The sequence below is a fragment of the Sebastes fasciatus genome, chromosome 12, assembly GCF_043250625.1.
Source record: "Sebastes fasciatus isolate fSebFas1 chromosome 12, fSebFas1.pri, whole genome shotgun sequence".
NCBI lineage: Eukaryota > Metazoa > Chordata > Actinopteri > Perciformes > Sebastidae > Sebastes > Sebastes fasciatus.
This window is the reverse complement of record NC_133806.1, coordinates 28,625,742-28,638,947: the sequence shown is the minus strand read 5'-3', so window position 1 is coordinate 28,638,947 and position 13,206 is coordinate 28,625,742. Positions and strand designations below refer to the sequence as shown.

Here is a 13,206-nt window from a genome sequence, read left to right as displayed (position 1 = left end):
CATCCAGGTGATAAAATGTCCTCGCCCCCCAAGTTGGCCACTTAGGTGTTGTTGTTCAGTGAGTAGTGCTTGCATGATTTATAATGTTCATTTGGAGACTTTGCACTGAGACACTGTAGTGAGTCTTTTGTAGTAAGATAAAAGAGGGGACTTGAGAGCAGCCCATAACTCACTCTGGTTATTTTCAAGAGGGGTCAGTGACCTTGGCTTGGAGAGATGGGGAATTCTGCAATACTTCAAATCAATCTGCACCACAAAGAAAGAAAGAAAGAAAGAAAGAAAGAAAAAAGAAGGTACAAGCTGTCAGTCTTGCCTTCCCTCCATTTTCAGTCTGATTCCCTCCAAAGGAGCTCTTGAAATTGGAAAACAATAGCAGTAGAGGATCTGGTGAACTGTTTGAGTTGGGGAATGTTTGTATTGATAATTAAAGGTAGGGTGTGACAGTGAATGATTTGTAGAAACTTCAGATAACTTATCACTGGGCCCAAGACGGTGGCTCTGTTGTATCTATCAGACAAATATGTCAGCCCATAATGGATTACATTGGCGTTGCTGTGGACTCAGATAAGTTTAAGTCAAGAGAAAGTAGCACATTGTGAGGCCAGTCAAAACTGATTGACTATCTTGTTGACTTTTTGTCTCTTTGACTGCCATGGATCTAATCTACATTATCTTTTTGGGTGCTTCCACTAACTTTTAACAGTTTATTGGTAGAGATGTTCCAATAACATTTATTTTCCTCAATTCCTAATTATTATTATTATTATTATTATTATTATTATTATTATTATTATTATTATTATTATTATTATTTAACAGCTGCTTACTACTGACGATGTATGGATATGAGAAAGTTTAGTTCTTCTTCGCTGCTCTAAAACAGTACTTGCCATGATACACTTGCCATGATACATCGAGGGCGACAGCAAAGTGAAGGCTACTGTTTTGGAGCGGCGAAGAAGAATTGATTTCCGATCAACATGTTGATTTTTTTAATAAATGATGGTATCGGATCGGTGCAAAGACTGGCATACTTGCCAATACCTGATACCGAATTTTGGGCAGTATCAGACGCATTTCTGATACTGGTATCGGTATTGGAACAACTCTATTTATTGGAGTGTCGTGTTCCAGTTAATGTGAAATTTCCCATTTAGCTCCCATTACAGACAGAATCCACCTGTGTGAGGGAATGTGTGTTTGTGTGAGTGTGCCTCCCTCTCTCTCTCTGTGGTCCATTGAGGGACCAGACACCTTGCTCCACATCTCTTGCCGACCCCCCTCACCCTCCCTCACAGCTGTCTGTGTCACTGTATTTAGGAAAGAGTGAGGGAACAGATTTTTGGTACTGTACAGGATATGAGTAATAACAAAAATGAACATTCTGGAAACTGTGCGCAGGTTCCAAGCTTGTATTCTGGGACACTGTGTAAACCATTAGGACCAGCTGCTCTTGGCGATATTCCTTCAATCACGGCAAGATGCTGATCTTAAAAAGAAAAAAGAAGAATTTGCTGACCACATTTGGCCCCGCAGTTACGGCTTTCTAGTTTGCTTCACGCTTGCTTTTCTCAGTAGTGTCAGAACATCGGCACTGATGCCAACATATCCAGGTTTCAACACATTGCCACATTGCTGGACATCTACATGTATGCAACACACACACACTCACCTAATTGTATATACACACAGACACATACCCCAACCAGCCGTCTTTAATTAGGCTACATTTATTTATGTCTGTAAAAGTACAAAGCAACAACCTACCAGTTCTGCTATTCCTGAGTTTGTACTGGAGCTTTTCCAAATGGCTTTTTTAATGAGACTCCCCATGTTAGGTATTATTTTACCTGGAGAATAACATATGACCTGCAAGTTTGCGGTCTCTATCCTTCTCTTGCTTATGCTTGCTGTTTTCTCCTCATCCTTGTTCGTGTTTTCCGCAGGGTCTCATTCTGTTTTTTTGTTTTTCCCCTCTTCTCCCTGTTTGCTCAGTTTGCAGAACAAGCATTCTGTCACTATTATAGATGCTAGTTTACACACACACACACACACACACGCACAGCCTTCTCAGACTTTGGTATTGGCAGCTAGTTTTATAATTGTTGCAGTTACAGGTTGTTAGAGCAGCAGGCCCCTTGTCAGCTGTGGCCTCATTACTGCTGCTGATCGTGCTCTGGCTGACCTACCTGCTGTTATGGGTTAGTGCGTATGCGTGCACAGGTGTGCATGCACGTGTGCTTGTGTGACGGCATATGTGTTGGCATGTGTGCATATTGGCAAACACTAATTTATTTGTATCCGTACAGGTATGCACATTTTTGTGGTTGTGTGTCTCGAGTGTGAGCATTTATGTGCTTCTTGTGTGTGGCCTCGAGCCCCAGCTGTATTTGTCTAAATATAGTCGTGACCACAGTGAGCCTAGACCAGGAAGCTGATTAGCCTGAGAACCAGGGGTCCGAATGGATCTCAGCTATTATGATGTGAAAAGGGTTTGGTACAGACACGGGGTTACCCAAAGGCTGTTTGGATGGAAGGTTAGCCTGAGGTAGTGATACCTTATGTTGGTAATGGCATAACGTGTCGTTAGATGGCTCTCAGCCTTGATTGGAGCTAACCAAAAATATTATGTAAGGGTCCTCTGTTAAGTCTACTCCCTTTTGGATTTCACTCATTCATTTTAATGACTAAAAATAATTTTCTGTCCCTGCTTTATGTCCACATTTGAGCATGTACACAGAGGAAACAGTGAAGGCAAAGAGTAGAACGCCACAGCTGGTGCGGCACTCTTGACTCACGCCCCCCTGCACAACGCCATGCCCTGTTTTGCCTGATTCTGACAGGGACACTGGACAGAAAGACGTTGTGCCAGCCAGTCAGCCGGTCACCTAGCCAAGCATTCAGCAAGTCCGCCAACTGGCCTGTCCCGGCCCCCGGTCCAGTTCTTCGTCACTCAGTCACGGCACCAGCAGGGGACAGGTTGGGAAATGAGGCCTAATGTTGTTGAAATACACCAGAGGAAAGCATATTTCATGGGCTGAAATTGAAACACCTAATTTTTCATAGCTCCTGACTAATTTTGATTTCCTTTTAACATATTCGTGGTGGCCTCTGTGTTTTAATAAAAAAGTTATTGACTTAAAGGACTACTGTGAGGTCAGAGACTGCCTATTCAATGAGGCACTGAGGTTCAAGCCAAGGACCTGATTTCTTAAATTATGAGTCAGGATCCAAAATGGGTTGTGGGCCCACTTCTGGTGGGTCTCCACATTATAAGAGTAGAAGTATGCTTTAATGACTTTTGCTCCCCAGGCTACAGACTCCATTTCTCATATGGATACGGTGCTAAACCAGTAAATTGCGTTTTGTTTCCCATGTTTTAACATTCTAAGATATATGTTTTAGTGTAGTCATTTGTTACTGCAGGTATTTGCACTTCTATTTCTACCTCTTGGAGACTTTTGTTTCCTTCAAAGCCCGTGGTAACAGTGAAAGAGCTGCCTGCCAGAAAGCTGTTTACCATGTTGCAGCAAGAAACACTGTCCGTGCCAGCTACTTAATGAAATCCGATGAGTGTCTGGCTGTCCTCACATCCCGCATTCCCAAAACACCCTAATGAGAGTTTCTGCTTCTCATTTAGCTCCGAGATCCAAGATGCTGTTTTCCAAAGAATTGGGCATAATATAATAAAAACAGGTGCATAATTAAAGTTTTAGACGACCACATGCACATGACAGCTCCCCTTAAAAGCTATAAACACTGGAATAAGCCAACAAACTTTCATCCCTTGCCAGTCCTCCCATTGAAGTGGCTTTGCAGGCACATTTGCTCTGCATGTGGGGGACATTGTTGTTGCTGGGTCCCCTTCACTTTCTTTTGTTCGGCGGCAATATCTGCTACGTGTGCACACACACACACACACACACACACACAGGCATTTGAACGCACATGAAAATCGTTTTGATTGATGTCTTGCTGTATAGCATGCAACAGTAGTGATTTCTAATAGCAGAGAAGCATGACATTGCATGGTTCACCATGGTGCCAAATGCGCCATATGTTTCCAGGGAATTCAAAATGTATATGTACGCTGTCAAGGTAAACTCATTGACCCTGTCATGGTTGGGGTTTCTCTCTCTTTACTTTTCTTTGTTTTTCCTGTACTCTTACATCTCTCTTTATCAAACCCTCTCTCGCGTTCTGTCTCATAGTAGTCCCCCTCTGAGACAGCAGGCAGTTAAGAACTCTGGGCCTGCCTGTGTGCAGCTAACAGCTCATGTCACCCTGCCGAACCACCCAGGAGCAGAATAAAGGGGAAAGATAAAGAGACACAGAGAGACGGAGAGCGAGGGAAGCAGAGGAGTTAAACGATTGCAGAGCTGCTGAGCGGAGGGAGAGAGAGACCCCGTGATATATCCCACACTCTGAACTGGGACCAGACCAAAATGGATGTGTGATTAAATGAACTGTGATGCTTGTTCCTGACACGCCGCAGCCATCCCTGGAATTAGTCACGGTTCTATTTTCACCGAAAGCGCCGCTCAAAGGGCAGCGCCGCTTTGCTTCCATTACAATATGTAGTCGAGCGAGCATATGTGCACGCACACAAACCCCCCTCCCAAAAAAAGTAGATGTGTATCTAGGCAGGGGGCACTGCCAGTCCTTAAAAAAACCCAACTGAAGAACCTCTCAGAACAGAAGAGAGGAAAACAGGAGTGGAACCAAACAGGCTTGTTATGCAGTGTTTAGTTCAGGCTCCCAGGGTGTTTTTCCAGTGAACGGAGGTTCCTGGGGACGCAGAGGGAGGAAGGGGACAAGGGGAGAGAGAGAGATGTGAAGGATACAGATCAGTAGTCGTGATGATGATAAGTGTTCCATTGCTCTCAGTACTGTGTATAATACCATACCTTGGTCGGTGTGTGCGTATGTGTGTGGCGGGGAATCCCTCCTTCTGCTGTTGCTGATGTCATGGATGATGATCTTAAGAACCGAGGAGCCATGACTTCACAGCCTGGATAGAAAAAGAGCTCAGAGACCTGAGTCAGGGATTTGATGGGCAGTTTATGTATGTGTGTCAAGATGTTTTTGTGTGTGGTACTGGAGATGTGCGACAAGTGCGTTTCAATGTGTTTGGATGTGAATGAGTGATTACAGACTGAATAGGGGAGACAGTGAGGCAAATACTAGAAAGTAGGGATTGAAGAGCAAATGAAAAAGTGAGTCTGTGTGTGTGTATGTGTGTGTCGGATGATAAATGAGAGCACGGTCCACTGAGGTTCTGATGGACAGGGGCCTGGAGGACTCCATCCGACTGTGCTGTTACCTCATCCCCCTGAACGCTCAACTCATCAGCTTGTCATACACACACACTCACACAAACTCCCTCCCTCCACACTCTTGGAGACAGATGAAATGTTAAATGCGTAGAGATTCTTTTCGGGGTCAGGTTTCTGGGCTGTACATCTCTTCGCATAAATCATCATCACAGTTTTGACGGAGGGGAGAGAAGGGGTCGGCGGCAAAGAGGCAAACTGCGCCTACCTGCCAAGTAACTAAGGAAAAAGCTTGGCTTGCACTTGGTACTTCTTCAATTTGCTGTTGGAATGCAGTTCTACCTATTTGGCCACTGGTGCTATCAATGAGCTGTTTTATATTGTGATGTGATATTGATGGATTCATGAAAGTCATGAACCATTTGTTTCCACCGGTGTCTATTTCATTAAGTGTATTTTGGCGCTTAAATGCGACTCTCCATTCTTTCATTTATTATTGTCACTGACTCTCTCTGTGTCTCTTTTTCTCCCCATGTACTATCCTTTATGTAACCCTGTCTTTCTTCATCTAATGTCCCTCTCCTGCAGGAGCAAAAGGTCTTCGGTCCCAACCACAGAGTGTATTCTTGAGCTTCCCCACTTCACTGTCCAGGCCACACGGGCCCAGACGCTTTTGCTCCAAGCGATCTGTCAGAGCTGGACCCACAGCTCGGTCAACGGAGCCCCACTGACGCTCAGCGAAAGCCTGCTCCGTGAGGTGTACAAAGCTCCAGGTAAACAACAGACCATATGAAGTTAGCTGAGCATGCCTGTTCTTTCACAGCATAATCCAGTTTCATGCATTTCTGATACCTGACCAAGGTGATAATCTAAGTATTTTTCTGCTGATCTCTGAGCAGCTACAGTGATACAAAAGTGGTGTAAGACAGAGGAGCAAGCGTGACACATTCACTTTCCCCATATCTTTGCATCACAACTGAATAGCTGACATAGTTGGGGATTTGTGTATGATCAATGTGTTTTTTATCTGTTCAAATGTAGCTAAGGGAGATTTTTCAAGTATTTAATACTCTCATCAACATGGGAGTGGGCAAATATGCTGCTTTATGCAAATGTATGTATATATTTATCATTGGAAATCAATTAACAACACAAAACAATGACAAATATTGTCCAGAAACCCTCACAGGTACTGCATTTAGCATACAAAACATGCTCAAATCATAACATGACAAACTGCAGCCCAACAGGCAACAACAGCTGTCAGTGTGTCAGTGTGCTGACTTGATTATGACTTGCCACAAAACTACATGTGCTTATCATAAAGTGGGCATGTCTGTAAAGGGGAGACTCGTGGGTACCCATAGAACCCATTTTCATTCACATATCTGGAGGTCAGAGGTCAAGGGACCCCTTTGAAATTGACCATGACAATTTTTCCTCGCCGAAATTTAGTGTATGTTAGGAGTGTTATTTAGCCTCCTTTGTGACAAGCTAGTATGCCATAGGTTCATTAGGTTTTCTAGTTTCATATGATGCCAGTATCTTCACTCTAGCTTTAACACTGAGCCTGTTACAGCCTAGAAATAGCAAGTTGCGTCAAAGAAATTAGTGGTTTTAAAACAAATTTGCGTTCACGCATTATTATCGCGTTAATTTTGACAGCCTTAATTTTTTGTATATATGTATTTCTCTCTCTCTCTCTCTCTCTCTCTCTTTCTCTCTCTCTTTCTCTTTCTCTCTCTCTCTCTCTCTCTCTCTAACTCTGTGTGTGACTGAGTGAAATGACCCCTGACCTTTCCACTGACACAGTTCTGTTTGGTTGCGCATTGGATTTCCATCCAACAGACAAGTGATTATTAGGTGTGTGAAGAGAAAGGAAGCAGGTTTATCATAGAGGAGCAAAGGCTGTTTTTCCAGTGCATGTGTTTGTAATTGCTTTGCATGGCAATGGACTCTTTGTGTTGTTGTTTTTTTCTTCAGTTGCACTTGTGATTGTAGGGTAGCAATTAACATTCTGCGATGGCGACTCAGTCACTTGGCAATATGAAAAAGTACCCACACACAAGATTAATGCCGCCTTCAGCAGCTCATTCTGTATTTCAATCAAAAGAACAAACTACATCACTTTGCTCATCTGGTCTCTTTTAGGCTATTGTATTAGATGTTAATGCGTTCATCATTGTAGTTGATTTATTGAAATCTCATAAAGTGCATTTACTGTCCTTTGTTTGTTTAGTTCCCCATAAAATCAAGCTGGTTTCTCAGTACCACAAAATTGTCAAAAGAGATATATGGAACTGGCTTGAGCTTAAAGTGATTTGACTCTCTTATGAAAAGTTTTACAGTTATTTCTCAGGGCTCTCAGCACATCATGTGCCAGACTATCCTTCGCCCAAAACAAGTCAACCTGATAGTAGCTTGTAAGCTATGGGCAAATTGGCTGCAGACCGTATACCAGGAGTGCAAGCATATATCCAAAACTTTAGGTCTCTGAATATACACGTTCACGCGAGACACTTTGGCATAAAGATCAACTTGTCTTGTGCCCAGTGTGGGGTACTGGACCTGCAGCCAAGGGCAAATTAACTCTGAAACGGTTTTACGCTTCATGTCGCCTAGGATGCCTTAATGGTCAAATAATAAATTTTGCCCCTTGTTAAAGAAAGGGAGGGGAGCCTGAATTCAATAAAACAGTAGCGTTTCTCATGACGGTAGCATCTGGACAGTCCTCAGGAGGGCCAGGGATTTTCCAACTCATTAGGATCATGTTGTTTGGTATGCCGTCAACATTCTCCCTCGGCCGAGCCAGCCAAGCTACCTTTTTCACCGTTGTGCGGCCGCCAAAATTTATGAAACTGGTCTCCCGTGGAGTGAAGTCAAATATTCCTCTCCCCTCACTCTGCCTTTCTCTTGGAACGGGGCTTGAATAGAAACATGGAGAAACATTTGCACATCTGGTCCGTGTGCTGGCAGGTTAGAAAAAGAGCAGTGGGGAAAAGCGTTTGGGTTTAGAGTGAAGGGGAATAGGTGATGTGTTGTGTAAGTATATGTTTTGCGGGGGAAAAAATTCAGCAATAATTCCTATGATATAACCAAAGATGTCTAGCACTGTATCTGCTTTTGAAATTGTGGTGACACTCATAGGCCTTAAGGAAGATGTTAGCTGTCCCAATCCCTCTCAATCTTTGGTGTGACAGCTTAAGTGTGGAGGAGAAATGGAAAATGAGAAAATGCAAGAAGAGACGAGGAGTGAAGTTAGCAGAGTAAACTGTTGTGAACTGTTTACCGTAGTGCAGTGGTTCCCAACCTATTTTCTTTGAAGGCCCCCTACTTGTATAAGAAAAGCTGAGCCCCCCAATGTCATCACCTTAAAAAAAATACAAATCCTCGAACAAAATTATCAATTTGAATAAGGTGATTCAGTGTGATTCAAATTAGTGTTTTTTTATTAAATTAACATTCTTTAAAGAATATTCGCCAAGTGAATGCAGATACCTATATGATCTCTTTTTTTGTAAGAACTTAATTGATTTACTATAATAGTGTTAGAGCCGAAATAGATTTTTTGTTATTGTGGTTAAATAAATGTAATTTGTGATGGTGTTAGATTGCTGCTTGACCCCCCTGTTAATACAGGTGCAGGCCTCCCTTTGTGTGCATCAAGCAGGAAAGAAAATAGTTTTTTGAACGCAGTGAAAATGTTGTTTTTGAAAGGCTAAATGCCAACAAATATGGATTGAAGCAGAATATGCTATTAATCAAGTAGCAAAAAAATATATTTTTTTAAATAGTTTTTGATATACAGTTCCGACTTTTTTATAAATTATCCAGTAAGTGTTTTATTATGATTTTTAGTTACACATGAGAAAATCTAATTTTGACAACCCCAGAGAAGACAAATCCTGGCGCACACTCTGTGATCTTTGTGGACCCTAGGTTAGGAACCACTGCTATAGTGCATCTTCCTTCACACTCAGTAAAACCTTGCTGAACATTTTTGGTTCTTGTGGTTTCGTCCACACTGTAGTGCCATGATGGGACCTTGGTGGCTGTTCTGTGCTGGCTACTTGCCGTCCCAATCACTCTTTTCTCTGCTCCGCTTTGCTCCGACTTTGTTTCTTTAACTAAGGCAAATTCAGTCATTGTGTTTTTCTACACAAATCTTAGTATCATAACTCCTGATGAAAAGCTCACTGAAGGCAGTGCTCTTTATTTTACATCCTTTAAACCCGTCTAATGACAAATATGGGGACTGTACCTTTAAACTGCTGACATGGTGCCACTCATTTGGCCCTCCGCACGGTAAAAGTGTTTGCAATCTTAGCAGGGGCTGCATTTTTCCGCTAGTGTGACTTGCCGGCTGACTGGCTGCAACCGTTTGTGGTAAAAGCCCTGGTCTGTTTTAACGCTCACAGGATTCGGATCTGGATCCACATTTAAGTCTTGCGGTCGTTTGTTTGTTCTTGTGTCACCAACCAGCAGCCATCGGGCCATTGCCAGGACAGAGCTCCCACACATACTGTACACACACACACACACATGCTGGAGCCAAACACTGAACATGGCACACTAAAGCTGTTCACTTACATGTGCTTTTTTTCATTCTTTTAGGAATTCCTCCTCCCTTCTAGCCTTTTGATGTTACAGGGTTTTTCAATAGTGGAAGGTGTTTCATATCGAGGTCTAGCTGATAACACAGATGGTCAGTGTCCTTCGCGGGGGAGCCATTTGGGTATAAGATTTCATTCCCTGTCCAAAGGAAATTCCACTATTCAGCAAGGGGGGAAACTCAACAAAGCTTCAGTTTTAATCTCAAGGTACTGACAGACTGTAAAATGTTCTTCAAAATAATTGGTGGACTCAGATTAAAGCAACAGTCAGAGACTTAAAATCTTTGCAAGCTGACTGGAACACAGCCACTAGGACTTGTAAGATTTGGAGTTACTGTGCTGCTCAATGGCAGCTACAGTACAGCTCTAACCCAGCAAGCAGCACATATACTGTATGCAGTGTAGCCTGAGTGAGACGAGTTAGTGAAGTCAGAAAACAAACCGTAAAATGGTATTTTCCTTGAGAATCAGACGCTGTCAGTCTCTGCCTGTTGCATGACGGCTCGGTTTGTCACACAACTGTCTGTTGGACAGCGTTGATATCCAGCGCTGCTGTAGTGAAGCTTGGCTCTGACATGAGCGGAGTTTTCTGCGGTGACACATTATTTCAGCGTTCTGCTTTTGCATGCCAGTGAAGCTCTACACTAGTGTTGTATTTTATTGGGGAGTTGTGCAGCAAACAGTATGTCATATTTCATGTGTCTGGTGAAAACGGAGATGTGGTCCATAGGAAGATGCGTGTTTGTTTGTGCACACGTGTCACACGTGTACCCAATGAGGGTAACAACAACTCATTTCTGCCCTGCTGCTTTCCCTCCTTAATCCCTCCCATTTTTGCTTAAACAAAACCTTTTCTTTCTTTCTTTCTTTCTTTCTTTCTTTCTCTCTTTATCTCTCTTTCTTTCTGTTTTTGCTCTCTTTTTGCTTTTACTATTGAGTCCTTTCTTTCCATCTTTTCTGTGCAATTCTATGCAAGCAACTTTTATTTTCTTTGCATTTTTTCTCTTTTCTGTCTGTCCCTCTTCCTCTAACCCTGTATTTTTTTTTCTTTCTTTTTCTCCGCTTCTCCTCTGATTGTCAGCGGCCAGCCCGTCTTCCATGTTCTCTTTGTTTATACTTCCAGGATGCTTTCGTGGTTTGCAGTAGCAGCCATAGTAGCAGTAGCGGTAATAGTAGTAAAGAGGAGCCAGTAATTCCTGCCTACCACTGCTTCTAGCCACTGCTAACCTCAGATTCAGCGACACACTGACCACAGTGACCTCCCACACACCGCTCCAGTCTGCATGCATTTGTGTGTGAGTGCGCCGTGTGTTCAGGGAAAGTGTAATTTTATCATTGCTCACTCTTCAGTGCATTGTCTCCAAAGATATTTGAATATAATCAATGGCTGAAAAGTCAGTATGCATTTGCATTGCCTCTTTTTGCTTTCTGTTACACATTACATTAGCCCAGAATCTTGTAGAAAACATGCCTCATGTCCCAAACATGTCAAACTATGCATATGTGTGCCTTTGTTAATGACGTTTGGGAATTAAAGCAGCTACAGTTCATACTAAACAATACAAGAGAAATGTAGAGCTTTGCATGATATTGACACAAGTGTCAATAAATGACTGAATAAATGGCTGATCTACAATCATATCTCTCACGGTTCATGTCCACCAAGTCCGGCGAGCACACTAGGGGACGCGCTGCTCCACTCAACTGGCTGTTCAAGCGGTGACGTACCCTATCGCGGATTGCACCTGATTGGGCCCTGGTTTTCTGCTTGTCGTTTAGTGACCTGCTCAGAAACTTTCTGTTATTCCGTCTAAACAATCCAACAAAATCTACTTCTGAAAACATTTTTAAGCGAGAAATTGGGCTATGCCACTTGCTGAATCTCGTTTCGTTTTAGAACTATATCCCCTAGTTTGACAGCCTGGGCCAAGTTTCGTGAGCGGGACGCGTCGCGCTGGACGGGCTCATTTACATAAAGTTGAGATTTTCAAACTTTATGCAAATACAGACCCTCTCCAACTCGCCGAAGCACTCCCACCATGCACTGGGCGACTGCTTCACCTGCTTTCCATAGGAAATTAATGAAAAGCGTTGAGACGCCCTCCGTCACCGGATCTGGTGAAAGTGCGCCGGTAGTGTTTTCATATTTTCATAGTTAGTTATCCCTTGTAGTTTAATCTTACTCAGTGTCAACAGTCAATTCTAAGATGTTGTCATGAATCCCAGTGACTGTTCATTGCCATGAGCATACTCTGTATGTTTTCTTATAATATTCTTCATCCTTTCCCTGTTGATGATAGCTTTATTGGATTTTGATTCATGTACTTGGGACTTGTCGATGGACTTGTGTCTTTCAGTTTCAACAGGTGTATTTATAGCTCAGTGCACAGTGATGACTCACAGAGAGCTCTTAAACCTGCAGATGTTACAACTCTGACCCAGTGATCTCTTGTCCATGTATTGTAAATATTGGCTATATTATGACTGTCATTTTAAGAATAATCACATAGCCATATGTGTGTTAGTGTGTGTGCATGTACATTTGCCTGCTTGTATGCATGCCTGTGTGTGTGCTCTTTGTCTCTTTGTCTGATTGAACAGAAATTAGAAGTCTTGGTTGCGTCCTTGCATCTGTGACATTGCAGTTAACCCTCCAGACGACACACAGAGAGACCGGGACGCTCTAGACTTTAGACAGCTCGTTATAAAAGATGTATGATTTTGACTGCCCATTCCTTTTAAACACAGCCAGTGGCAGAAGTGCTTCGTAGCCTGTTTTTTTTTTATTGCTTGTGTTATTTGCTTGGAAGTGAGTTGTGACTGAGGAATATTTGACTTTTTAGGTCTGATTTTAGGTCACTCACAAGGACTACCAGCCCGTTCTCATTCCCAGGGCGTCAAATACTGACGCTTTGTCACAGCCGTCGGCGTTCGGTACCGCTGCACAAGGCACCCTTTAATATGAAACACACTGGCCGTTTCTTCAACTATAACGTAAACCCATCTGCGGCAACAGTAAACGCTCCGAGGAAAGTGCACTGGGAGTGTGGTGATGTAGTTTAAAGAACGAAAAGACACACACAGGATGGGCAGGAGGGGAGGAGGATGGGTCCAATAACATAAGGTTTTCATCCAGGTGTCCGCTGTCCCGTGCGTCAGCTGTTCATAACGTTCAGTGTCATTTTCACTGTACAAATGTAGTAGTTTTAAGCCCAAGCATGTAGTTCTTTCCTGAACCTAACTATAGTGGTTTTGATTCCAAGCGGTGGTATGATACGAGTTGGGATGAGAATGTGTTGGGACTACAAAATGAACTGAAA

At 42.9% G+C, this 13,206-nt stretch overlaps 1 protein-coding gene across 6 annotated transcripts in view; it reads left to right on the top strand.

The window, feature by feature from the left end:
- vps13b (vacuolar protein sorting 13 homolog B) overlaps window positions 1–13,206 on the top strand; it is a 394,723-nt gene that overhangs the window by 77,135 nt on the left and 304,382 nt on the right. For 5 of the 6 annotated variants that reach the window (XM_074654548.1, XM_074654549.1, XM_074654551.1 and 2 more), the window contains exon 17: window positions 5,862–6,046. In XM_074654548.1, the coding sequence (XP_074510649.1) occupies window positions 5,862–6,046 (185 nt within the window). Of the gene's footprint in view, window positions 1–1,466; window positions 1,650–5,861; window positions 6,047–13,206 lie in introns of those variants that run through there. The other variant, XM_074654550.1, reaches the window with a different exon arrangement.